Here is a 23,817-nt window from a genome sequence, read left to right as displayed (position 1 = left end):
ACTGCTGAGCCACCAGGGAATCTGTCTCTGCAAATGGCGCATTTCATGTCTTTTTGTGGCGAATATCCCATTACGTATGCGTGCCACATCTTGATCCATTCCTCTGCTGATGGACGTTTAGTTGGCTTCCATGTCCTGGCTGCCGTGAATAGTGCTGCAATAAGCATTGGGGTGCATGTGTCTTTTGGAATTCTAGTTTTTTTCCAGGGGTTTGCCCAGGAGTGGGATTGCTGGGTCATATGTTAGTGCTACTTTAAATTTTTTAGGAACCTCCACACTGTTCTCCATAGTGGTTGTATCACCTTACATTCCCACCAACAGCGTAGGAGGGTTCCCTTTGCTCCACACCCCCTCCAGCATTTGTTGTCTGTAGATTTGTTGATGGCCAGTCTGACTAATGTGAGGTGGTACCTCACTGTCATTTTGATTTGCATTTCTCTAGTGATTAGTGATGTTGAGCATCTTTTCCTGCTGAGCCTCTTAGCCATCCCTACGTCTTCTCTAGAGATACGTCTGTTTAGGTCTTCTGCCTACTTTTTGACTGGGTGGTTTGCTTTTTGGATGTAAGGCTGCATGAACTGTTGGTGTGTTTCAGAGATGAAGCCCTTGTCAATTGCTTCATTTGCGAATATTTTCTTCCAGATCTGATCCTGGCAGCTGCTCCCTCACCCCTCCCCACTTTGTGGGGATCTCTGTGTTCCAGGCCTCGGTTCCTCTCAGTTGCTGCCCAGTCCACGGAGGTTGTGCGTTTGGGGGTCAAGCCCATCTGGTCCTCTCTCTCTTCCCTACAGATATTGGCCCTGTGACCCTCACATCAGACCCGGCGGTGTTTCAGAGGGAGCTGAGAGAACTCTACGTGCAGGTGGGCTGCCCCGCCCCTGGCTGCTGGCCCCCTGTGCCCTTCATCCCAGTCCGTGCCAGAGGCCCAGGTTATTGCCACACCCAGGGGCCAAGATGGTGCTTCCTATAATGACCTGCCACCCAACTCTGCCTGGGGCTCCCCCTCAACTTGGAGGGCCTGGAGATTCCGTACTGCTTGGGGTTCCTTCCTTGATTCAGTGAACCAAGTACCTACAGGAGTCCCTGTGCCTGGCACATAGTAGGCCTTATTATTGACTGCATGGGTGCAGGGGTTGAAGGAGGGGGTATGTGACAGCTAAGGGAAGATGTTTGCGTGCTAAGTCGCTCAGTTGTGTCCTAGTCTTTGCGACCCCATGGACTGTAGCCTGCCAGGCTCCTCTGCCCATGGGGTTCTCCAGGCAAGAACACTGGAGTGGGTTGCTGTGCCCTCCTCCAGGGCATCTTCCAGACCCAGGGATGAACCTGTGTCTCTTATGTCTCCTGCATTGGCAGGTGAGTTCTTTACCACTAGCACTGCCTGGGAAGCCCCAGGGAAGGTGCAAGAGAGGTCAGTTCAGACCCCCAAACCCAGCCCAAGACTGGGTCAGACATCCCATGCCACCTGGGTTTTTGGCCACACTGAACACCCTGGTTCAGCCTCTCCCTCTCCACCCTGCCAGCTTCCTGAATGCAGGGCATTCTCTGAGGTGTCTAGCTCACTGCCAAGTCCCCCAGGGCCCAGCACAAGGCCCAGCACACTGAACAAATGAGTGAACCAAGGGGAGAAGCATTTACTGAGGTCACCCTGTGCACATCCTGATTCTGGTGCTGGGCGTGCAAACCTGGGGAGGCAGAAAGCTCCCGGCTGGCGAGTGGAGAGGGAAGGCCTTGTGTTTATTTAGGATTGACTCCAAGGTGGGTTTGGTTATTCCAGTTATATCACTTCCCAGTTCAGTGATAAAGAACCCACCTGCCAGTGTAAGAGACTTGGGTTCAATCCCTGGGTCCAATCCCTGGGTCAGGAAGATCCCTTGGAGAAGGAAATGGCAATCCAATCCAGTATTCTTGCCTGGGAAAGCCCATGGACAGAGAAGCCTGGCGGGCTACAGTCCACGGAGTTGCAAAGAGCTGGACACGACTGAGTGACTGAGCATGCAGGCACGCACCAGGGCAGGTTGAAGAGAAGATTGACAAGGCGGCTTTGAATGTTTTCCTCTGCCCACCCCTGCCCTCTCCTTCCCCGGTGACCCCTCTACCCCTCTGGCCTCCAAATCTTGGCTCACTCACGCCTTCTTTGGCGTACCTGTTAGATGCTTCCGTGGCTGCATCCTTCTCCCCCCACTTGTAGCACTCATCACCATGGTAATTAAATAACTGCGACGCGTTTATTAATGTAAGGTCTGCCTCCCAGCCAGCCTCCATGGGAGGGAGGGACCATGTCCCTTGGGCATGAGTGAGCGAATGAAGGCGTGATAGATAATGCCGGTGTGTCTCAGGGAAGGGAGTGGCTCGGGCCAGGCCTGACCCCTGGACAGGCGGGACAGAAGCCACCGAAAGGGATGCCCCCCTCACACCTCCCAGGGTGGGCCCCACGTGGAGGAGGTGGGCAGCAGCTGCTAACCCACCCTGTCCTGCAGGGAGGCGGGGACTGCCCAGAGATGAGCTTGGGGGCCATCAAGGCTGCCGTGGAGGTGGCCAACCCCGGCTCCTTCATCTACGTCTTCTCGGACGCCCGTGCCAAGGACTACCACAAGAAGGATGAAGTGCTGCAGCTCCTGCAGCTTAAACAGTCGCAGGTGAGCTACCAGTAGGGGCTCCAGGGGCCTCTGGGGTCTCCAAGGGCAGCCTCGAGCCCCCGCCGGGAGAGCGGAGCTGGGGCTTCTCCCGCACAGCCTGGGTTCCAGTTCCCACCAGCCGCGCCGGCCAGCCCACTGGGGGAGCCGGGCTGCAGAGTCCAAGTGTGTTCTCATGCTCTGGCCCCGCCCTCCAGGCTCACGCCTCCCTGGCGGGGGCCCGCTTTTGATACAGACCACACCACTCCTCCACTCCCTTCACGCCCCGTCCGAGTCTGGGCAATCCATCTTCCTCCTGGCGTCTCCTCTGCTCCCTGTCACGTCATTCTTCACCCATTGTCTCAGGGTCTGGAAGATGCGTTGGGGCTTTGGCTCCTAGCTGTCGCGGCGAGCGGTGGGCGAGGCGGGGTGGGGGTGCAGGGAGGAATCCCTGGGGAAGACCTCAAGAGCTGGGACTCCTCTCTGGACGGGAGAACTCCTCTGTCCTCTCATCTAGAAGAAATGCGGGTTCTCCACGGTTCTGCTAGCTCTGCGGCATCCGGGGGCCACTTGGAGCAGAGTCAATTTCACTCCCTCCCTTGTAGATTTCATAACGGCTCCTACTGTATTCCTGGCCCTGTGACAGACACGTGACCTGCATCGGTCCTGACCCCCACAGGGCGGGAACTCTCATCATTCCCATTTCTCAAGTGTATCACTCGAGCCAAGAGAGATGACAGGGCTTCCTCCGGTCACTCCCTCCTGGTCTGGCCTCCCCCTCCCCACTCCATTCATACCTGAAGATGCTGAGGACGCCACGAGGCTGTCTTCTAGGTGGTCTTCGTGCTGACGGGGGACTGTGGTGACCGCACCCACCCTGGCTACCTGGCCTACGAGGAGATCGCTGCCAGCAGCTCCGGGCAGGTGTTCCACCTGGACAAGCAGCAGGTGACCGAGGTGAGCCTGCCCTGACATGCCGCATCCCTGGGCGGCTCTGCCCGTCGGCTGGCTTCCAGGAGCAGTGCTGAGTGCTCACCTCACAGCAGGAGGCCTGGTGCTCAGGGCTTTTTGACACCGTCTTGTAGAACCCTCTCAATCACCCCCAAAGCAGGCGCTGCAGGTTCCTCAGTTTTGCCAGTAAAAAAGCCTGGGGCCTGAAGGAATATCCTGAGTTTTAAACCCGGGATCCCCAGCAAGTCCATGCTGGCGTGATGAATCCAGCAAAGCTCAGCAGAGTAGGGATGTTAAGGGGAGCTTCTCCCCAGAGTCGAGGAGCCCGGGGGTGGCTGGAGGATCATCAGGGCCATCAGATTCAGGCGGTGTTGCTGGGACAGCAAGCCATGCCTGGGGACTTGGCAGGGAGGGGCTTGCTTGACACTGTGGCCCAACATGCAGGGCCACTGATGGCCCAGCTGAGCAGGTGTTTGTGTCCGGGTCTAGGTCTTGGAGCAGGTGCCCCCTCCCTCCCTTCCAGGCTCCGTCAGTTGCTCAGATCTCTCCCAGCTCTCCCTCTGCCCTGCACGTCCATTCCTCCCTAGGAGCCAGAGGCATCCTTCCAGTGGCATGCTGGTAAATGTTTCACGATCATCTCTCTCTGGAAGGAACAAGAATGCCCATTTCCCTGGTGTAAATGCTCCTACTTGGGCTGGTTTCAAGCTGCTGTCGTAAAGTCATAGAGCATGGGAAGTGATGCTCACAATCTGCCCTCTTGAGCCTGTGTGAGCCAGCTCCTACATCCCACCAGATCCTCTAAGACAAATCCAACCAACATGTCCCTCCCCCGTATGCCCTGGGGAAGGTCCAGACACTGATCTGAGTTCTGCCTCTCCAAGCCCATTGTCTGTCTTTTCCCCCTTGCCTGCTGCTGCCTCTCTGCTCTTTCTTCAATGCCCTGAGTCTTTTCTACCTCAGGGCCTTTGCTCGTGCGGCTTGTTTTTCCAGCTCCTCCTCCCCAGGCTCCTCATCTTTCCAGTCTAAGCGGAATCACGCCTTCCTCGATTTTTGTCAAGATTAATTCTCCTTTCATATCCCCTCGAAGCTCCCTGGGGGGCTTTATATAATCATAATTTTACAACCGTGTGATTATTTAATGCCGTTAGGCTGTGAGATCCCCGAGGGCAGGGCCCTTAAGGTCCCATTTACGGCTGTGTCCCCAGCACCTGGCGCAGCCTCCAGCGTGGAGCAGGTGCTTGGTCAGCTGATGGACACAGACACCTGGTGGATCGATGACGTGGGGTCCCTCAGGCTGGAGGAATGGGAGAATGGGAGGAACAGCATCTCTGAGGCCGCCGTGGCGCGGCTTCCAGCCAGCCCGCGTGTTGTATATTTACGTCTCCAGGGCCGTGTTTAGGTTAGCGCCTTGGCTCCCTGTTGACAGATGGCGTTTATGGTTCTTTGCGACACGCCAGGATTTATTTCTTTTGGCATGTCAGTCTGCTCTGGCACCGAGCCGCCCAAGCGAGGGTGGGAAGCATTTCAGAGTGGAGTGATGGCTTGGTCCTTGTTTGGGGGTGCACTTTATCTGGGCAGTTGCTCGGGAACTGGGTTCCTGCCAGCGGCAAGTCAGACTCCAGGCAGTAGGTGAGCTGGTGGAGGACGGCTTGCTCAGGTATGGGGCTAAACTCTCTGAGTCTCTCACTCAGGGCATGGAACCTGGGGCGAGCCCCTGGCTCCTGGCCTTGGTGCCAGCCTTCTGCTGTGGGAGCCTGGCTGAGCAGCACTTGTCTGATGTACTGGAATCTCCAATGGCCAGGACTGGTTGCCCCTGGGTAGGAGCCTGGGTCCCTCCCCTCCCTGGAAAGAGCACCATCATCTGTCAGCTTCTTGCCTTGTACCTGGCCCCTTCCAGACGTCCCCAGACATTAGGCAGTGGTTACCACCAACCTCCACCCCCAGGAGAGAGGGAACGGTGCCTTTGCCTGGCTAGAAGCTGCCAGAGCGCCCACACCCTGCCTGGGTTTGTCCTTTGACCCTTTCCGAGCATGTCCGGTGTGCCCGGAGGGACACGCCTTGCACTCCCCCTTCTGTTTGCTCACTGAGTACCCACTACACGCCGGGGCAGCTTTAGCTGTGGGGCGCCAAGAGATCACCCATCGAGCTTAGATCTCACGCTTTCAGGCATTTAACTTTCTCTGCCTTTGAGATTCTGGAGTCATGAAAGGAAGGTGAAGATCCTCTCCCCGCCGGCAGAGGTCTTTTGGAGCTTTTGCCATCCTTTGATGGCCAGTGGGGGTGGGCATTAACCAGGGGAAATGTGAACTGACACAACAGTGAGGGCGGGAGGGGGAGGGGAGGGGGAATTAGGTGAGGAGACACAGGCCCTGGAGGTGACCCCGTCCTGGATCCTTCCCCGGGTCACATCTGGCTTCAGACCCCACCCTAGCTCTGCCACCTGTCTGCTGTGTGACCTTGAGCATGGCACTTAACCTCTCTGGGCCTCTGTTTCCTCATGTTCACAGTTGGGTCATGAGGCCCCTGCCTGGAGCGATGGTGGCAAGGGTGGGAGGAAGACCCACCCTTGGGAGGGAGCCCTGAATGAGAGTTAGTGGTGGCCATGGGAACTCCAGCCTCGTGCTTCGATAGGGAGTGCAGAATACACACTCCCAGGGGTCCAGGGAGCCCCTCTCAAGATTAAGAGCTCTCTCGGGATAAGGTTCTCAGGAAGGTAGAGCCTGGGGACAGTGCCCCGTAATGCCCAGTTGGCAGAGGCCCTCAATTTTCTGATTCGTGGCTCTTGAGGTCCATTCAGTGACACCCTCCCCCACCCCTGCCTCACTGCCCCAGCTTCCTCAGCCTCTCTGTCTATCAGATGTCCGGGAGGAGCCTTGGTTGGGGGGGATGGTGGTGGTGGTGATTTATCTGCCATGAAGGGCTGAGCAGCAACCATCTGGCTGGGGTAGCAGCGCCAGATTCTCTCATTCCTTCCCCATCAGCGACAGAGAGATGAGCCCCAGCGCACTGCTGGCTCCCAGGCCCCCTGGTCCTGCTGACATCTGGAAGTCATTACCTTCGCAAATAAACATTAAGCCTGCTTGATGAAGCCTCTCTGCTCAGGAGTGTCCCTAGATTCCTCTCTGAGCCCCAGAGCCATTGCTGGGTCCAGCAGGCTTTGCCCCCAGGCCCGGGCCTGCAGGGGTCTGGCCTTGCTGTGGGCCAGAGGGTCTGCACTCGCAGCTCCGGAGCGGTGATGTGTTACAGGGCAGCCCTTGTGGGTGGGCTGCCGCCTGATGGGGTCGCTGGCCTTCTGGCCCACCTCAGCCCTCTCTCCGTGGCGTGGTTCGGTAGCCCGAACTCTTGGGCATCTTCTCTCCATCAAAACATCCTAGAAAGAGCTTGTCATGGCAGTTGCAACACAGTAGCGGGTGTGGGACGCGTCTGGGTAATTGTCAAATGGGGCTGCCACCACCTCCGGCCAGCTTTGCTCGGTTATGATTTCCTCCTGACCCCTGACAAGGCCTGGCCCCGGGGGAGGGGACAGTGGTCACAGGGCTGTTGCCTTGCTGTGGGGGAGCTGCCTCACTTGGCCAGCTGCTGTCCGCCTTTCTAGCCTTGGCTGCTACGTCCCGTCCACCCCCGCATGGACGAATAACCTTGCCCTCATTTCTTAACCCAAACAGGTGGGATCTTTTTAAAAGAAACATTATTTAGAAAGTCAGGCAAAAACAGAAGAATGAAGTAGCTCCAAATATAAAAACAGAAGAGTTTCAGAACACAGGATTCTTGTCCCGTGATAACCGAAATCCTGCTGTAAAAGCTAGCCACATGTGTTTCAGCTCGGTCTCATCAAAATGTAGTCATTTTCCAAATCTCGAGCAATTCTTCCAATTCCCTTCTGTTCCCTTTCTCGTCCATGGAAGATCACGCGGTAGGCAGAGCTGAAGGACTGTGATTTAGAGCAAGGATGGCCAATCCGTAGCATGCCAGACACCACTTTCTAATTCCATATCCATGGCAGACATTGCTAATCAATTATAGGCCTTTTTCTAATTGAGTCCGAATGTGGCTTCGCATTTCTCCAAATGGCGTTCTAAGAAGTCACTTCCAGTTGATTAGAGCTGACAAGCGACAGGATAGCACTACGGTTGCTCAGGTATATTTAAAAGTCGTCCTTGTAAAGATATACTCATTCCTTTTAGACGATTTTTACTTAAAAATTTTCTATGAGAAGTGTCAAAGATATTGAAAAGTAAAAAAAAAAAAAAAAGTACTGTCTATATTTAGCAATTCACATTTTTGTTCCAGCTGCTACATCTCTCTCTCTTTCTACACTTTTTGTTGAATCATGACACCTTATCCATAAATAATGCAGTGTGGATTAGAAAAATAGACTCTAGCATAACCCATAGGATCACCTAATATAATGACTAGTACTTTGCAAGTATCATCTGATGCCAAGTCCATATTCAAATTTCTCTCTTTGTCCTCAAGATGTTAAATCAGGTTTTAATCAAGGGCTGTGCATTTTATGAGGTTGTTATGTCTGTTAAGTTTCCTTAAATCTGGAGGGGATCCATCCTTTTTCACGCCACTAACTTGTTGGAGAGGCGCTGATGATACAATGTCCTGTGTTCTGGATTCATCTGATTGTTTCCTTATGGTGTCACTAACTTGTTCGTTTCTCCTCCTCTTGTTCCTTTACTCCCTCTAAACTGGAAAGTGAAAGTGTTAGTCACTCAGTCGTGTCCGACTCTCTGCGACCCCATGAACTGTAGCTCATCAGGCTCCTCTGTCCATGGAATTCTCCAGGCAAGAATACTAGAGTGGGTTGCCATTCCCTCCTCCAGATCTTCCTAACCCAGGAATTGAACCCGGGTCTCCTGCACTCCAGGCAGATTCTTTACCGTCCGAGCCTGGAAGGCAGCTTTAAATGACTAGTCAGATGGAGGCTGACCTTTGTGGCAGAAGTATGTCGTCCTTGGTGCTCTCTGTGTGTTTTCTATTGCATCACACCCGGAGGAAAATGATGTCTGATTGTCCCCATTACTGATGACCAGTTTGGTTGGTTAAAGTGGTGACAGCCAGCTCTCTGCATTGCAAGCCTTTGTTTTTTCCTTTCTGACCCAAGGGGTCGGTGGGGTCACTCTAGGGCTCTAGTTCCCCAGGAGCTTTTCATCTCATGGTTTTAGCATTCACTGAGGATGCTTGCCTGAAACAATTATTTTATTAGGAGGTTGCAAAATGATGATTTCCTAATTGCATCATTCCTTCCACATTTGTTAATGGGCGTTCTCCTGTGAAGAAGAGCTTTTGCTTCTCCAAAGGGGTGATTTGGTTCCTCTGAAGTCACGATTCCTACTGAAAAAATAGGGATCGCACTTCTTTCTCTTTAATTAAGAATTTGCTTTTATTGGTGGCAAATGAGGTTTTATTGTTTTGAATTTTGATTTTATTTTTTGAGTATTTTTGTGGCACCTAGATGACATGGTGCTTCCCCAGTGGCTCAGATTAATAAGCCTGCAATGCAGGCGACCCGGGTTTGGTCCCTGGGTCAGGAAGATCCCCTGGAAAAGGGAATGGCTATCCACACCAGTATTCTTGCCTGGAAAATTCCATGGACAGAGGAGCCTGGCAGGCTATGGTCCACAGGGTTACAAAGAGTCAGACAGGACTGAGTGACTAACCTTAGATTGTATAATTCAGTGTGGTTTGATTTATTTATTATAGTCATTATTCTTTTGGAGGCTCAAAGTCTCCCAAATTTAGCCAACAGGCTAAATTTATGCTGTTTCCCATATCCTTCTGATATATCTCCATTAGTCTTATTTTTTGCCTTGCCACATATCTTGCAGGATCTTAGATCCCCGACTAGGGATTGAACTTGTGTCCTCAGCTGTGAAAACTCAGAGCCCTAACCACTGGACCACCAGGGAATTCCCTGTCCCCACTAGTCTTTGAGACCTTCTTTGCTTTATGAAATTACCAGTAGTCCTAAGCTTTCCTTGTATATTGCCTGCCCTAGACCTGAAATCAGCCATTTCTCCAAGGAACTCTGGTGGAAAACAGTAGTTAGAAACCACTGCGTTCTGAATTCACTTGGAATAAATTTATATTTAAAGAATATCCGTGCAGCTCTCTCTTGGCCGTAAGAGAAAAATCTTGGTTGAGATTTCCTTCCTTGCTTTATCCTACAAGAGACGTAAAATGGTTTCACAGCCACAATATGGCTAGTTCTGATTGTTATTGTTATTGTTCAGTTGCTAAGTCATATCTGACTCTTTGTGACCCAATGGACTGCAGCACACCAGGCTTCCTTCCCTGTCCTTCACTGTCTCCCGGAGTTTGCTCAAATTTGTGTCTATTGAGTCAGTGATGCCATCCAGCCATCTCATCCTCTGTCACTCCCTTCTCATCCTGCCCTCTGTCTTTCCCAGCATCAGGGCCTTTTCCAGTGAGTTGGCTCTTTGCATCAGGTGGCCAAAATATTACAGCTTCAGCTTTAGAATCAGTCCTTCCAATGAATATTCATGGTTGATTTCCTTTAGGATTGACCGGTTTGATCTCCTTGCAGTCCAAGGGACTTCAAGAGTCTTCTCCAGCACCACAATTCAAAAGCATCAGTTCTTCAGCATTCAGCCTTCTTTATGGTCCAGCTCTCACATCCGTACCTGACTACTGGGAAAACCATAGCTTTGACTATATGGACCTTTGTTGGCTAAGTGATGTCTCTGCTTTTGAATATGCTGTCTAGGTTTGTCATAACTTTCCTTCCAAGGAGCAAGCGTCTTTTAATTTCATGGCTGCAGTCCCCGTCCACAGTGATTTTGGAGACCAAGAAAATGAAATGTCCCTGCTTCCGCTTTTTCCCCTTCTATTTGCCATGAAGTGATGGGACTGGATTCCATGATGTTCGTTTTTTGAACATTGAGTTTTAAGCCAGGTTTTTCACTCTCCTCTTTCACCTTCATCAAGAGGCTCTTTAGTTCCTCTTCACGGGAGACGTAAAACGAGTTCACAATCACAATACAACTAGTTCTGCCAACTGCTAACTACTAAATAAAGGTTTCTTTGCCTTTCCTTTTTGTCCTCAGGGTGCCCCTCACTGAGAAAGCACAGTGGAAACCCTCGGTTTCTGATTTACTTGGAGCTAACCCTTCTCCTCATACTGGGGTTATGGCATCAATTTGTTGTACAGTCAGTTCATGTTTCATTTTGGTTCTGTTTTAGGGTTTGCACAATATGCTTCTTGACAGAACTTGGCTTGAAAAGAGGTGCTTCAGAACTGCAGAGGTTCCCACCTCCCTCTTTTTTGGTTTTCTTACTGGAACCTGGGTGGCTCAGCTATTGCTAAAAAGGAGGTGTGAGCTGGGGTAGGGGGCAGGTGGAGTTGAGCATTTGTGAGGTGAGCTTGAGGACCCTGTTCAAAAGGTGTGTGCCCTGCTGTGTCACACACAGCGAGCAGATGCCCTGAACCCCTTACCCTTCACAGCTCCTGAGCCTGGGACATGACAGAGGGTGTCTGCCCACATGGGGCTCCCAGGCCAAGAGAGGTGATGGGTGTGAAACTAACCAGGAGTTGGTTGCTAAGGAAGGAGCAGGAATTTCTGCAAAGAGAAGAGCATTTTGCAGTGGAAGGAGCTGCCCCGGGGGGCATGGGATGGGGGTCCAGCCCAGCAAGCATGGGGGCGTCAGGAGCATCATGATCTTGGGTCAGGCTGAACGGGTGAACCAGAGACCGCAGGGACTTAGAGGTCGTGGTGAGTCTTGGAGAAACAAGATAATTTTGTGCTTAGTAGAGGCCATCTTGGGCTTCCAGGTGGCGCTAGTGGTAAAGAACCCACCTGCCAGTGCAGGAGACATAAGAGACGCAGGTCGGATCCCTGGGTCAGGAAGGCCCCCTGGAGGAGGGCATGGCAACCCACTCCAGTATTCTTGTCTGGGAAATGCTATGGACAGAGGAGCCCAGTAGGCTATAGTCCACAGGGTCGCAAAGAGTGCGCCACAACTGAAACGAATTAGCAGGCAGGCAGAGACCATCTTAGACCGGGTCCAGGGCTGTTAACATGGGGTCCATGCACGTAGGGGGATGGTCTTTGAGACCCTCCTGAAATCATAACTCTAAATGTGTGCCTAACTAGTATGATGTTCTGGAGAGTTATCTGTCACCTGATTTTTCAATGGGACTTGTCCAAAGCATAAGACTTTAGTATTTTTTATTTTAATTTAATTTTTTGGGTCATGCCACACAAAAAGGGGATTGTGGGATCTAAGTTCCCTGACCAGGGATGAAATCCCAGACCTCAGCTGTCAAACCATGGAGTCCTAACCAGTGGACTGCCAGGGAATTCCCCAAATGTAAGAATAAGCAATTGTACAACCAAGGATATTAGATTTCTCAGTGTTGTGATAAGGGTCAGGAGGAGACTGTCTGCTTAAAGACATGGTCCTGCTTAGAGACCATGGTGCCTGGTGGGGGTTGTGGTCTGAGGGCCCTTGGGCAGGGATGGTGAACGGCGTTGCCCTGGGGGACATCCCAGACTTCCAGCGTGCATCGGTGTGTAGGAAGCACCAGGAGGGCTTCCTGGAGGAAGTGATGGATGTCATAGACATTGGCCATGTGACGAAGGAGGGGCGTCATCCCAGCAGAGGGGTGCCCTCTGCTCCTTCCATCTGAGCTGAGTCCTCTGGATGCCTTCGTTCAGGTGTCACAGCTCCGAGACCATAGGCCAAGAGGGAAGTGTTGTGTGAATCAGGTCCAGTGTAGGGCAGAGGGGACTGTGATGGCCTCAAGTGACCTGGAAAGCCTGCATGCTGCCTAAAACTCACCAGGGGATCAGACACTGCACGCAGCTGGCAGCCTGCTGGGACCCACCTCCCATGTGCCAGACACAAGCAAGGCATCACGGGCACCTGCTGCTGTCACCTCTCGCTCCTGCCTCCCAGGTGCTGAAATGGGTGGAGTCAGCCATCCAGGCCTCCAAGGTGCACCTGCTGTCCACAGACCACGAGGAGGGCGGTGAGCACACGTGGAAGATCCCCTTCGACCCCAGCCTGAAGGAGGTCACCATCTCCCTGAGTGGCCCAGGGCCTGAGATCGAAGTCCGAGACCCACTGGGTATGTGCACCCTGGGGCTGGCCTCCTCCTTGGCCCTGAGACTGAAATAAAAGTCCAGGATGGGACAGAGAGGAGGCCGGGAGATTTTGGACATAAGACTCCAGGAGCACTGAGGATAAGGGAGATGCCGAGTGGAAGGCAGAGAGGGTGTCTGCAGTGGGTGAGAATGCAGGGAGGCCATTAGCAGCCCAGTGAGGGGAATTAAAATGATGACCATCCCTGGGGCTGCCAGATTCACGTGGCATCTTCCCTGTGCTCTCTCTTCACTGGCCTGGAGAGTCGGCAGGGCAAGAATTAGTGGCACAGTGTAGAGATGGGAAGGGGGGTGCTCTTGGAGGTGGGGTGACTTGTCAGGGTCATCTAGGTTCCATACGATTTGGACCCAGCTGCCTGGTGCTGCAGTGCTCCAAGGATGTCCTGAGTACTCTGGCCCAGCGGCCAGGGGTACAGCCAGCACCTGGGGAGGGATGAGGATGGAGAGCTGGAGGAAGGAGAGGCCTGGGTAACCCCCAAAGGCCTCTTGTCAGTTCCTCTAGGAAGCCTGAGGCTGGTGTTGGAGGGCTGTGGGTTCCTGGGGATGAGGGGGGTGGGCTCTGTCAACCCCAGAAAAGGGTCGGGGGCTGAGCAGGTCTTGGGGCTTCCACAGGGAGGATCCTGCAGAGGGATGACGGCCTCAACGTGCTCCTCAGCATCCCTGACTCTGCCAAGGTCGTGGCCTTTAAGCCTGAGCATCCCGGGCTGTGGTCCATCAAGGTAGGAGGACTTGACATCATCTTCCTCTTGCCTGGGCCCTCGGAAGCCTGGAGCCCTGGGAAGCTGAGGGTTGGAGTGTGGGCAGTGATGGGGCACAATAGAAGTAGAGGGGCAAGATCAGAGGAGGAGTATTCTGCTTTGTGCCAGTGAGAGAAGTGGAGTGGTTTCGGGTTAGTGAGGGAACTTCAAAGAAGGACTTGGAGAAGCCACCCAGGTGTCCAGAGGTGGGCAACAGGGTTGGCTCGTGGTTCAGGACCCTGTCCTTTGAAGAGTGCACAGAAGAGGCTAGGGTGACCTTGGGCTCAGAGGCACAGGACTGGCAGGGGAGCAGAGTCTGTTCTAACCTGCCAGGGGCTGGGGGCCCGGGACTAGGGGCCCGGGACTAGGGGCAGGGCTCCTGGCCAAGCACCCTGGGGTGGGGCGGGTTGCTGTCTCAGAAGCACATGGCTTTAGCTGATCAGCAAACAGTTATGGAGCCCCTACTGGGCCCTGGGCTTCCCTGGTGGCTCACTGGTTAGGAACCTGCCTGCCAAGCAGGAGACTTGGAAGACGCAGGTTCAATCCCTGGGTGGGGACGATCCCCTGGAGAAGGAAATGGCAACCCACTCCAGTATTCCTGTCTGGGAAATGCTATGGACAGAGGAGCCCAGTGGGTTATAGTCCATGGGGTTGCAAAAAGTCAAACACTACTGAGCGACTAAACCAACAGCAACTGGGTGCCAGGCACAGTGCTGGGCGCCGCGGGCACTGCTGTTCTTCAGGTTCTGAGCATCTTTGGGCCGAGAACTCTCATGCCAACGGGGAAGGCAAGGCAGGGGTTGGGGGACCCGTGGGTGTTGAGGGTGGGGAGCGGGAACGACAGGGCTGCTTAGAGAGTCCCGCTCAGGCAGTGCCGTGGCTGAACTGTTCCTCTCCCATGGGGGGAGCATCGTGCTGGGTCCCCAGGGAGCAGGTGAGTTACCCACAAGTCTGCAAAGGCGGGAGAATTCCAGCTGCTGACTCCAGGCCGGGTCAGGTCAGCCACCTCCCACCTGGAGCTGAGGGCCTGGGGTCAGACACCTGGGTGACACAAGCCTGGGCCTGGGCTAGGTCTACAGCAGCGGCCGCCATTCGGTCAGGATCACGGGCATCAGCAACATCGACTTCCGAGCTGGCTTCTCCACTCAGCCCTCCCTGGACCTCAACCACACCATCGAGTGGCCCCTGCAAGGTACGGTGCTCCGGGCCCTGGGGTGATGCAAGGCCACCTTCTGCAGGGGTGGGGCTTACCTTTGGGAAGTTGGGGGGGGTGCAGTTCCAGGGGGCAGCCATGAGCCTGTGACTGTGGAGCGGGCTTGCAGGGGTTGGTCCAGCCCCTCTCTCACATCGCAGTGAATGCACCCAGGGCTAGCACCTTCTCTTTGGGTTCCAGCCAGGGTGACCCTGGGACCGTTTACTTTTAGAACTTCCTTCCTGTCCCTCAAGGCCTCCACGAGCTCAGGCTGTCCCCCTAACCCTCCTTTCCCTTTCTCTTTGTCAAGATTTGTCTGTCTAGAGCCCCACTTCTTCCAGCGAACATCAGGCTGTTGTTGTTCAGGGGCTAAGTCGTGTCCAGCTCTTTGCGACCCCATGAACTGCAGCACATCAGGCTTCCCTGTCCCTTATTATCTCCTGGAGTTTTCTCAAACTCATGTCCATTGAGTCAGTGATGCCATCCAATCATCTCATCCTCTGTCACCCCCTTCTCCTCCTGTCTTCAATCTTTCCCAGTATCAGGGCTCAGAAATATGGTCTCTTGCCATGGGGCCATTTGGAGGGTTTTGCTGGGACCAGCTGAACAGAGAGATGGGAGGGACTAGGCCAGAGCATATTAAAAAGCAGAGACATCACTTTGCTGACAAAGGTCCATATAGTCAAAAATATGGTTTTCCCAGTAGTCATGTATGGAAGTGAGAGTTGGGCCATAAAAAAGGCTGATCACCAAAGAATTTATTCTCTCAAATTGTGATGCTGGAGAAGACGCTTGAGAGTCCCTTGGATGCAAGGAGGCCAAACCAGTCACTCCTAAAGGAAATCAACCCTGAATATTCATTGGAAGGACTGATGCTGAAGCTCCAATACTTTGCCCACCTAATGTGAAGAACCAACTCATTGGAAAAGACTCTGGTGCTGGGAAAGATTGAGAGCAGGAGCAGGAGGGGGTGACAGGGGATGAGATGGGTGGATGGCATCACTGACTCAGTGGACACGAGTTTGAGCAAACTCTGGGAGACAGCAAAGGACAGGGAAGCCTGGCATACTGCAGTCCATGGGGTCACAAAGAGTGGGACTCAGGGACTGAATAAGAACAAGGCCAGGTCAAGAGAACTCTGGACCACTGAATAATGACCCCAAAATGGTGTGTGCTGGGTCCTTAGCGCTTTCTTTTGAGTCTGTATATCCTCTAAAGGTTTCCATTCTTGTCAGCCCTTATGGGTGTCCCTGCCAGGACCCGCAGTGATATCTTCAAAATGAAAAGTGGGCTGCGTGCTCATTCTGTGTTTGTGTTTGCCAGTAGCAGGGAGGTGGGAGGGAGGCAGAGAGACTTAACTCCTATTCTAAAGCCAAGAGAGATGAGAAATCCCTGAACTGAAGTGAAGTGATATGGGGGTGGCGGGGGAGAGTTTGAAAGCAGAGTGGTCCTCAGGGACAGTCCCCAGTGGGAGAGGATGACGGGGGCCATACGTGACCTTCTTTGGTTTCTGCTTTTGATAAAGATGTGGCTCCATCCAAGGCATTTTTTAAAAGCGAGAAAAACAGCAGGGCAATCGCAAATGATAAATAATGATTGGCACTTGACCCCAGGGCACCGGGGAGTGGGGGAGGCTGCAGTGAACTGAACAGTGGGGGCCTGGCTACAGGAGCAGCTGCAGTGCCTTTGGCTGGTTGTTGCAACATGGGAAGGAAGCCCAGCACTGACATGCTTGATTTTTCAAAGAAATCTGGACTTCTAGATTTATACATGCCCTTTCTAGACTGCTTGACTTTTTTTTTTTTCAAAAGATGGAAGGCGTTTCATGGATCACGTCTACCACATCCTTTGGTTCCCAGTTTATGATCAGAGAGAGAGAGAGAGAAAAAAAAAAAAAAAAGAATAGCTATCTGAAAAGGGAGAGACCTAACAGTTTCCAAATCAACTTAGAAGATTATGAAACCCAAGTCCAGTTCTGGCTTTCCTGAGATAGTGTGGAAAGTACACTTCCAATGAGATGGGAAGGAAACCACAGGAAAGCCCACCAGGAGTTAGCATTCCCAAACTGAGGTGTGCATGTCACCTCGGCTTGTCCCAGAGCCTGTCGGCTGACAGCCAACACCAGAGTTAAGCGGGGGATGGGAGGGTGCCCTTTCTCAGATCTGCTCTGTGAGCACCCCAGTCTGCAGAGCAGAGGTGACGCAATCATGGGAAGCCATGGGTTGGAGGAGAGTGGTGTTTCAGGACCACGGACAGTAGCAACCCCCCCCTTTTCTCCTTGTCCCACCCAGCATTCCTTGGCCCAGGGAAGAGAAGGTGAGGGAATGGGTGAAGGCGGACAAAGCAGGCTGGGTCCCTAACAATGGCCCTGGGGTGGGGCCCCCGCTTGGGGAGCCTCATGGAGCCCAGCACAGATGCCAGCACCTCCTTCCCCGCCCTTTCCTCTGCAGGCGTGCCCATCTCCCTGGTGATCAACTCCACGGGCCTGCGGGTACCCGGCCGCCTGGACTCAGTGGAGCTCTCACACAGCTCAGGGCGGTCCCTCCTGACTTTGCCCACGCAGCCCCTCTCCAATGGATCAACCCACCAGCTGTGGGGTGGGCCGCCCTTCCACAGCCCCCAGGAGCGTTTCTACCTCAAGGTGAAGGGCAAGGATCATGAGGGAAACCCTCTCCTCCGTGTCTCCGGAGTTTCCTACCGTGGGGTGACTCCAGGTGAGTAATTGACTCCTACTGCCCCCAGCTCCCTGGCTCCCTTGGAGGCTCATTAATCCCTGAAAGGCTTTCCTGATTCAATTAGATTAGGAAATGTTTATTCATTAAACTGCAGGCTCTGCAATACATTATGCCGAATACTGAGATGCTTCAGATGCAATTTTCAGCTCTAGGGTTTACTGCAAAGTCATCTATGCATCCATAAATCCATCCATGCAGCTATCCATCCATCCATCCATCCACCTGTGCATTCAACATTCATTTTGTATCCATCATGGTTCTAGAAACTGTGGACACAACAGTGGGCAAGTTAGTGAATAGAAGTATGCCCTTGCATAATCATAATTACTATCATTGTCATAACGATGGTAACACTAACCTAATCACCATTTTGAGCACGTCTCATGGGACAATCCTGGGCCAAGCACTTGCCATACATTTGTTCATTAGGTGCTCATACCAGTTCTTCCCCTCCCCCCCCCGGTCTAAAGGGTTTCTTTTTATAATCTCTTGCATGCTCCTTGCAAAATTTGTCTTTTCAAACCTTTTATTTTGAAATGATCTTGAAGAAGTAAAGTGTGAAGTGTTAGTCACTCAGTTGTATCCAGCTCTTTGCTACCCCATGGACCGTAGCCCACCAGGCTCCTCTGTCCATGGAATTCTCCAGTCAAGAATACCAGAGTGGGTTCCCATTCTCTTCTCCAGGGGTTCTTTCCGGCCTAGGGATTGAACCTTGGTCTTCTGCATTGCAGGCAGATTCTTGACTGTCTGAGCCACCAGGGAAGCCCAAGGTTACCATAATAGTAATAAATTTCTTCATTTACCTTCTCCTGTATTAACATCTTTATTTTCCATTTTTAAAAATTGAAGTTTAATTGCTTCACAACGCAGTGTTAGTTTCTGCTATCCAACAACAGGAATCAGCTATATGTATACATGTGTCCCCTCCCCCTTGAGCCTCCTTCCCACCCCAGCCCACCCCCACCCCTCTAGGTCATCCCAGAGCACTGAGCTGGCCTCCCTGTGTTCTTACGCCCAGTTCTGAGATGTGTCTCCATTGTATTGCTGGGAAACTGAGACCACTGGCTTCACAGGGCTGCTCAGAGGACTGCATAAGCTAATGTACATAACAGGACAACTCTCAGATGCCCAGTGGTTGTACCCAGTATGTAGGAACCATGAACCACGCCCCTCCACGTGGCTGCTGGCACTGTGATGTCACTGTAGGCACAAGTCACCTTGTGCCCCCCACCTTTGGTCGTGTTGTGCTATTTCCCACGTGTGTGGCTTTTGCAAGTTTCCCGTGTGTCCCAGAGGTCTCGGCATCGAGGCTGGAGGCTCCCAGAGGGCAGGGTGGCATCTTTGGCTTTCCAGATCTGCCTCTGGTCCTGGGGAGTGGGGTCTGAGTTCACTGGGCACCAGCCTCCTTTCTGGGCTTGCTTCCCTCCTCTTGTCCACTTCCCACTGTGCTGGTAGTGACCCAGGAGGAGCTCAGAGGTGGATGACACTGACATCCAACATCAGTGGTGCTCGGGCTTTCAGACTCCGCCGGCCACTTCACTTAGGGATGCAGAGAGGGTGCTGAGATGCCCGTGGTGAGGGGTGGGGGGGACTTTGAGGACCTGAATGGGGCAGGGCATCGCAGGGCTAGGGCCTTGGGACCCCTTTCTTCAGTCTCCTGGCCTCTACCCCCTGGCTGCGGTCCCTCGGGCTCCTCCTGCCTCAGCTTTTGCGGCCTTCAGGAGGATTTTCAGGCAGGACTCTCAGCAGGGGGACTAAAGCAGCCTCTATCTCTCTCTTTTCTCAGATGGCTCCCAGAGCTGGGAAGTTAAGTTCTGGCTTTTTGTCTCCGTGCCAGCTCTAGATCAAAGGATGGGGGTGGAGTGGGGGAAGGGTGTGGTTTGGCAGGGGGTGGGTGGTTTGCTGGCCCCCACCACCACTTTCCAGGTCTGGAAGGCTGGGAGTTTGATTGGGAGCAAGACACTGGGTTTGGAGATATGTGGGGTGGTGGGGTCCCTGGGCTTCTTTCAGCTCAAGGAAGAGGGAGCCAGAGGCTTCCAGTGTGTGGGGGTGAGCCGTGGCTGCCGCGCGCACAGCTGAGGACGTGGCTGGATGGTCCGACACCCCTCTCCCTTGGGACATGGCAGGGAGCCCGTAACATGATGTCACCACCGCCCTCCCACCCCCGGCGCTGTGCTCGGAGGAGGTCTGGCCCATTGTCTCACCCTCGGAGCATCTCTGGGGTGGATGAGGGAGAGGGCAGCGCAAGGGTTCCCCACAAGCCTGCGATTGCCCAGCAAGGCACAGACGGCCCAAGACTGACCCTGTGGGTCAGTTCTCAGACATTTCCCCTGAAGCGACTCAAAGAGCCAAGGAAAGACTATGTGCCACCCCAAGGCCAGGGTCAGGCAGGAGGAGGCAGTGGTGTCTCTGATGGGGGTCCCCAGAGGCTCATCCGAAGCTGTGAGATTGCATGGAAATCTCTTATTTTATCTTGAAAATGCGTGTGGACTCTGTATTCACAGCCACGCTCCGACTAGGCTGATTTTTAAATAATAATAAAAAAGGCTTCCCGCCCACAGATTGTGAGTAAAACTGACCCTGCAGGAGGGGTGAGCGATGCACAGCTCTCCCCAGGCCCCTGGAGAGTCCCATCTGGGGAGCATTTCATCAGATCTGAGGGCCGGTTTGACTTCTCTGTCTCCCACACAATTGGCACAATGGAGGCACAAGCCACAAAACCCCCACGAGTCTTCATGGAAGGAGCTGGCCCTGCCACGTGCGTCTGCCAAGGGCTTCCCACTCACCACCTCTCACCAGCAGCTCACCACAACTCGATGAGGTCACTAATGCCGTTAACCCATTTTACAGAGGTGAAAACTGAGGCTTAGGGAGGTAAGGCCCCCTGTTCTCAGCGGCCACTGGATGGTGAAGCCAGAGATTGAAGCCCTGACTTCTGGCCCCTGAGTTATCCTTGTGGGTCTCTGTGTTGCTAGGTGTGTCGAGGGCAGGCTGACGGGTGGAGGGCAGGGAGGAATCCTGAGTGCTGGCCCTTGCCCACAGGTGCCCCCCTGGTCAGCATGCCCCCCAGGATCCATGGCTACCTCCACCAGCCCCTGCAGATCTCCTGCTGTGTGCACAGTGCCCTCCCCTTCCGGCTACAGCTGCGGCGGGACGGAGCCAGGCTGGGGGAGGAGAGGCGCTTTCGGTGAGTGGCTCAGGGCTGCCCGCTGTCCTCAGTCCCAGGGCTCCTAGGGACTTGATGCCCTGGAGGGACCTAGGAGGTGGTGGCTGGCACACCTGGGACCTTGGTCGTCTTGCTGGGCACCTCCCAGCTTGGCCAGGGTTGGGGGAGAGTGGGTCCCTGAGGCTCCCACCACTGCTGGGCCATCACTCCTTGGAGGAGCCATAGGCCTTCCTCAGATTCTGAAAACTCAACCCGTGAAGGCCAGGTTCTGTGCTGGTCAGTGCAGGAAGGACCCTCGGAGACCTTCCCTCCTATGGTTGGAAGCCCGGGGCTCAGAGAGGGGGAGGGCCTTTCTCAGAGTCACACAGGATATCGTTGGGATTTGCACGTCCTTAGCTGCCTGTCTCTTCTTGCCAAGCCTCTGAGAGGTTTGGGGGCCTCTTTCTGGGCAAGATTCAGGGGGCCAAGCCCCCGTCCGGAAGCCCGGATGAGGCCGGGGGACCCTCACGGGGACAGTGCAGTTGCGCGTCGCCAGCTGCCCTGTGTTTGCAGGGATTCAGGGAACAGCAGCTGGGAGATTCCTCGGGCCTCCAAGGCTGAGGAAGGCACGTATGAGTGCACGGCAGTCAGCCGCGCTGGGACCGGACGGGCGAGGACCCGGATCGTCGTCACAGGTCTGTCCCCTCGCGCCCGTCCTGACTCTCCCCTGTGGGATTCCCTCCCAGGCTCTCTCCATCTGTGAGTGAGTGTGCCAGCCAGCTGCTAGGGCCCGGCCGTCATCCGGAGTCCGATGCCCACACTGCGCCTGTGTGCTGGCCTCCGGTTTGGACTGTCTGCCCACGAATGGCCTGTGGTTGCAGGAAGGTTAAGAACACCTGCTCGGGCTCTGCCTCCCGGTCCCCAGCCTCAATCCCACCCTTGACTTCTTGGTCAGCCCCCAGGCCCTCACATGGGCCACCGTCCACCTTGTCCCCAACCCTTATGCCTCCAGGTCCTGCCGCCATGGCAGCATCGAACTCAGGAAGGTTGGGAAAGCCACAGATCCGCTTACAATGAAATTGGCTTTATTTTTAAAATAATGAGCCTAAGCTGCCTTGATGGGCTTTCCTAGTGGCTCAGTGGTAAAGAATCCGCCTGCCAATGCAGGAGACATGGGTTCAATCCCTGGGTTGGGAAGATCCCCTGGAGGAGAAAATGGCAACCCACTCCAGTATTCTTGCCTGGAAAAATCCCACGGACAGAAGAGCCTGGCAGGCTATAGTCCATGAGGTCACAAAAAAGCCGGACACAATTTAGTGACATGGTCTCTGAGCTGTCACTTCTTAATGGTTTTTTCTTACTGAGAGTGTGAGTTTCTAAGCTCTTTCTTCTTTGGGGGCAGTGGCCTTACTTAGTCCACATTTGGCTGCTGTTTATACAGAGAATATCTCTGTACTTGTTACTCTTTTCCAGTTGAGGGTGATTTCCAAGACTTTATCCACCAGTGTGGAATTACTGGGGCTTCCCAGGTGGCTCAGCGGTAAAGAATCTGTCTGCCAATGCAGGATAAACTGGTTCAATCTATGGGTCGGGAAGATCCCCTGGAGAAGAAAATGGCAACCCACTCCAGTATTCTTGCCTGGGAAATCCCATGGACAGAGGAGCCTGGCGGGCTACAGTCCATGAGGTCACAAAAGAGCCAGACACGATTTAGTGACTGAGCATGTACACTTGTGGAATGATTGCCTCAAAGGGTGTGAAGTGTGGGTTGTTTATTTATTTTAGTCATTACATCGTGTCTGACTCTGAAACCCCATGGATTGGAGCCCGCCAGGCTCCTCAGTCCATGGGATTTTCCAGGCAAGAATACTGGAGTGGGTTGCCATTTCCTTCTCTAGGGGATCTTCCCGACCCAGGGACTGAACCTGTGTCTTCTGCGTTGGCAGGCGGATTCTTTACCACTGAGCCACTGGGAAAGCCCCGAAGAATGGGCTTACTCTCGCTAAATTTTGCCTTTGGCTGTTGTATGGAAATCAGGCATGCATGCGTGCACACACACACACACACACACACACAGCCCCCGGGCGGGTGTGAGATGGCCGTGCGGTGGCATCGTCCGGGCATGGTGAGCAGATGCTGGTGAGCTGCTCTGCTGGGGGGAGACAGTGGATGCTGGGGTCTGGACACCACCAGGGTCTGCAGGATGTCCCCCTCCCCATGCCAACCCCTCGGTGCCTCCTGCGCTCCTGTTCCTGCAGACCCCCCGCCACAGCTGGTCCCTGTCCCCAATGTGACCGTGTCCCCCGGAGAGACCGCCATCCTGTCCTGCCTGGTCCTGAGTGAGGCCCCATACAACCTGACCTGGGTCCGGGACTGGCGAGTCCTGTCAGCCTTGACGGGCAGAGTCACCCAGCTGGCCGACTTATCCCTGGAGATCAAGAACACCACCCCCAGCGATGGCGGGCGGTACCAGTGCATGGCCAGCAACTCCAATGGAGTCACGAGGGCATCCGTCTGGCTCCTGGTGCGAGGTGAGGCTGCTCACTACCTGGCATTTCTCCAGGAGCCCATCCGGCCATCCCTTTGCTCAGACATCAGCTCCAGCAGGCAGCATCCGCCCTTCCAGAGATTTCTCAGCCGTCGGAGTAAGAGGATTCTGTAGCCTCCCAGCCTAAGTGTAGTGGTTCAGCACTGTTGGGAAGTTCATCCTCATATGTAGCCTCAGTTTCTACTGCTGTCGGCCAAGCCAGTTTCACTGTGTCCTGTCCTCTTTCTGGGCCATTGAGCATGTCCATTGTCCATCCCTCTCGATATGCAGGACAGAGATGGGACACTGGAAACTTCTGGAAGCCCAGAAATCAGATGTGCTCAGCAGGGTTTGGGTAGCACCGACCAGCTGAGGGTGGAGAAGGCAGTGAGAGGAAACATGCCCAGAGGGTTAGTGCCTGGATTAGGTACTCACCTGGGATTTAGGTCCACAGGATTTAGACGGATCCTGCTTCTCTAGGGAACTGTCTCCCCCAAGTGTAAAAGTGAGTGTGTTGGAACAAATTTCACTCTTGTGCCAGTGACTCGATTGGCTGCTTAGAGTGTGTCGAGAAAGATTCTGAGGCCATATCGAGGCTGCTGATATAGGAGGGGCTCAGCTCAGAGCAGAATTTCAGGGAGCTCAAGGTTCCCACCAGGGACTATTGGGAACTCAGGTCCCCATGTGGCCTGGGGATGTGCCTAGGGGCTGCCTGGTCAACCCTGGTTCCCCGAGAAGCTGCTCTCAAGGATGCAGGTCCCTTGGGGCCCTTCTTTCCTGTGTC

General features: G+C 54.0%; 1 protein-coding gene across 7 annotated transcripts in view; it reads left to right on the top strand.

Moving 5' to 3' along the window:
• HMCN2 (hemicentin 2) overlaps positions 1 to 23,817 on the top strand; it is a 172,512-nt gene that overhangs the window by 21,919 nt on the left and 126,776 nt on the right. For all 7 annotated transcript variants that reach the window (XM_027966283.2, XM_042245526.1, XM_042245524.1 and 4 more), the window contains exons 2-11: positions 792 to 862; positions 2,478 to 2,636; positions 3,447 to 3,569; positions 12,492 to 12,663; positions 13,310 to 13,416; positions 14,506 to 14,626; positions 17,077 to 17,340; positions 20,404 to 20,548; positions 21,080 to 21,201; positions 22,765 to 23,037. In XM_027966283.2, the coding sequence (XP_027822084.2) occupies positions 792 to 862; positions 2,478 to 2,636; positions 3,447 to 3,569; positions 12,492 to 12,663; positions 13,310 to 13,416; positions 14,506 to 14,626; positions 17,077 to 17,340; positions 20,404 to 20,548; positions 21,080 to 21,201; positions 22,765 to 23,037 (1,557 nt within the window). The remainder of the gene's footprint in view (positions 1 to 791; positions 863 to 2,477; positions 2,637 to 3,446; positions 3,570 to 12,491; positions 12,664 to 13,309; positions 13,417 to 14,505; positions 14,627 to 17,076; positions 17,341 to 20,403; positions 20,549 to 21,079; positions 21,202 to 22,764; positions 23,038 to 23,817) is intronic.

Source organism: Ovis aries, chromosome 3 (genome assembly GCF_016772045.2).
Source record: "Ovis aries strain OAR_USU_Benz2616 breed Rambouillet chromosome 3, ARS-UI_Ramb_v3.0, whole genome shotgun sequence".
Classification (NCBI taxonomy): Eukaryota; Metazoa; Chordata; class Mammalia; order Artiodactyla; family Bovidae; genus Ovis; species Ovis aries.
This window is presented reverse-complemented; position numbering and strand designations above follow the sequence as displayed.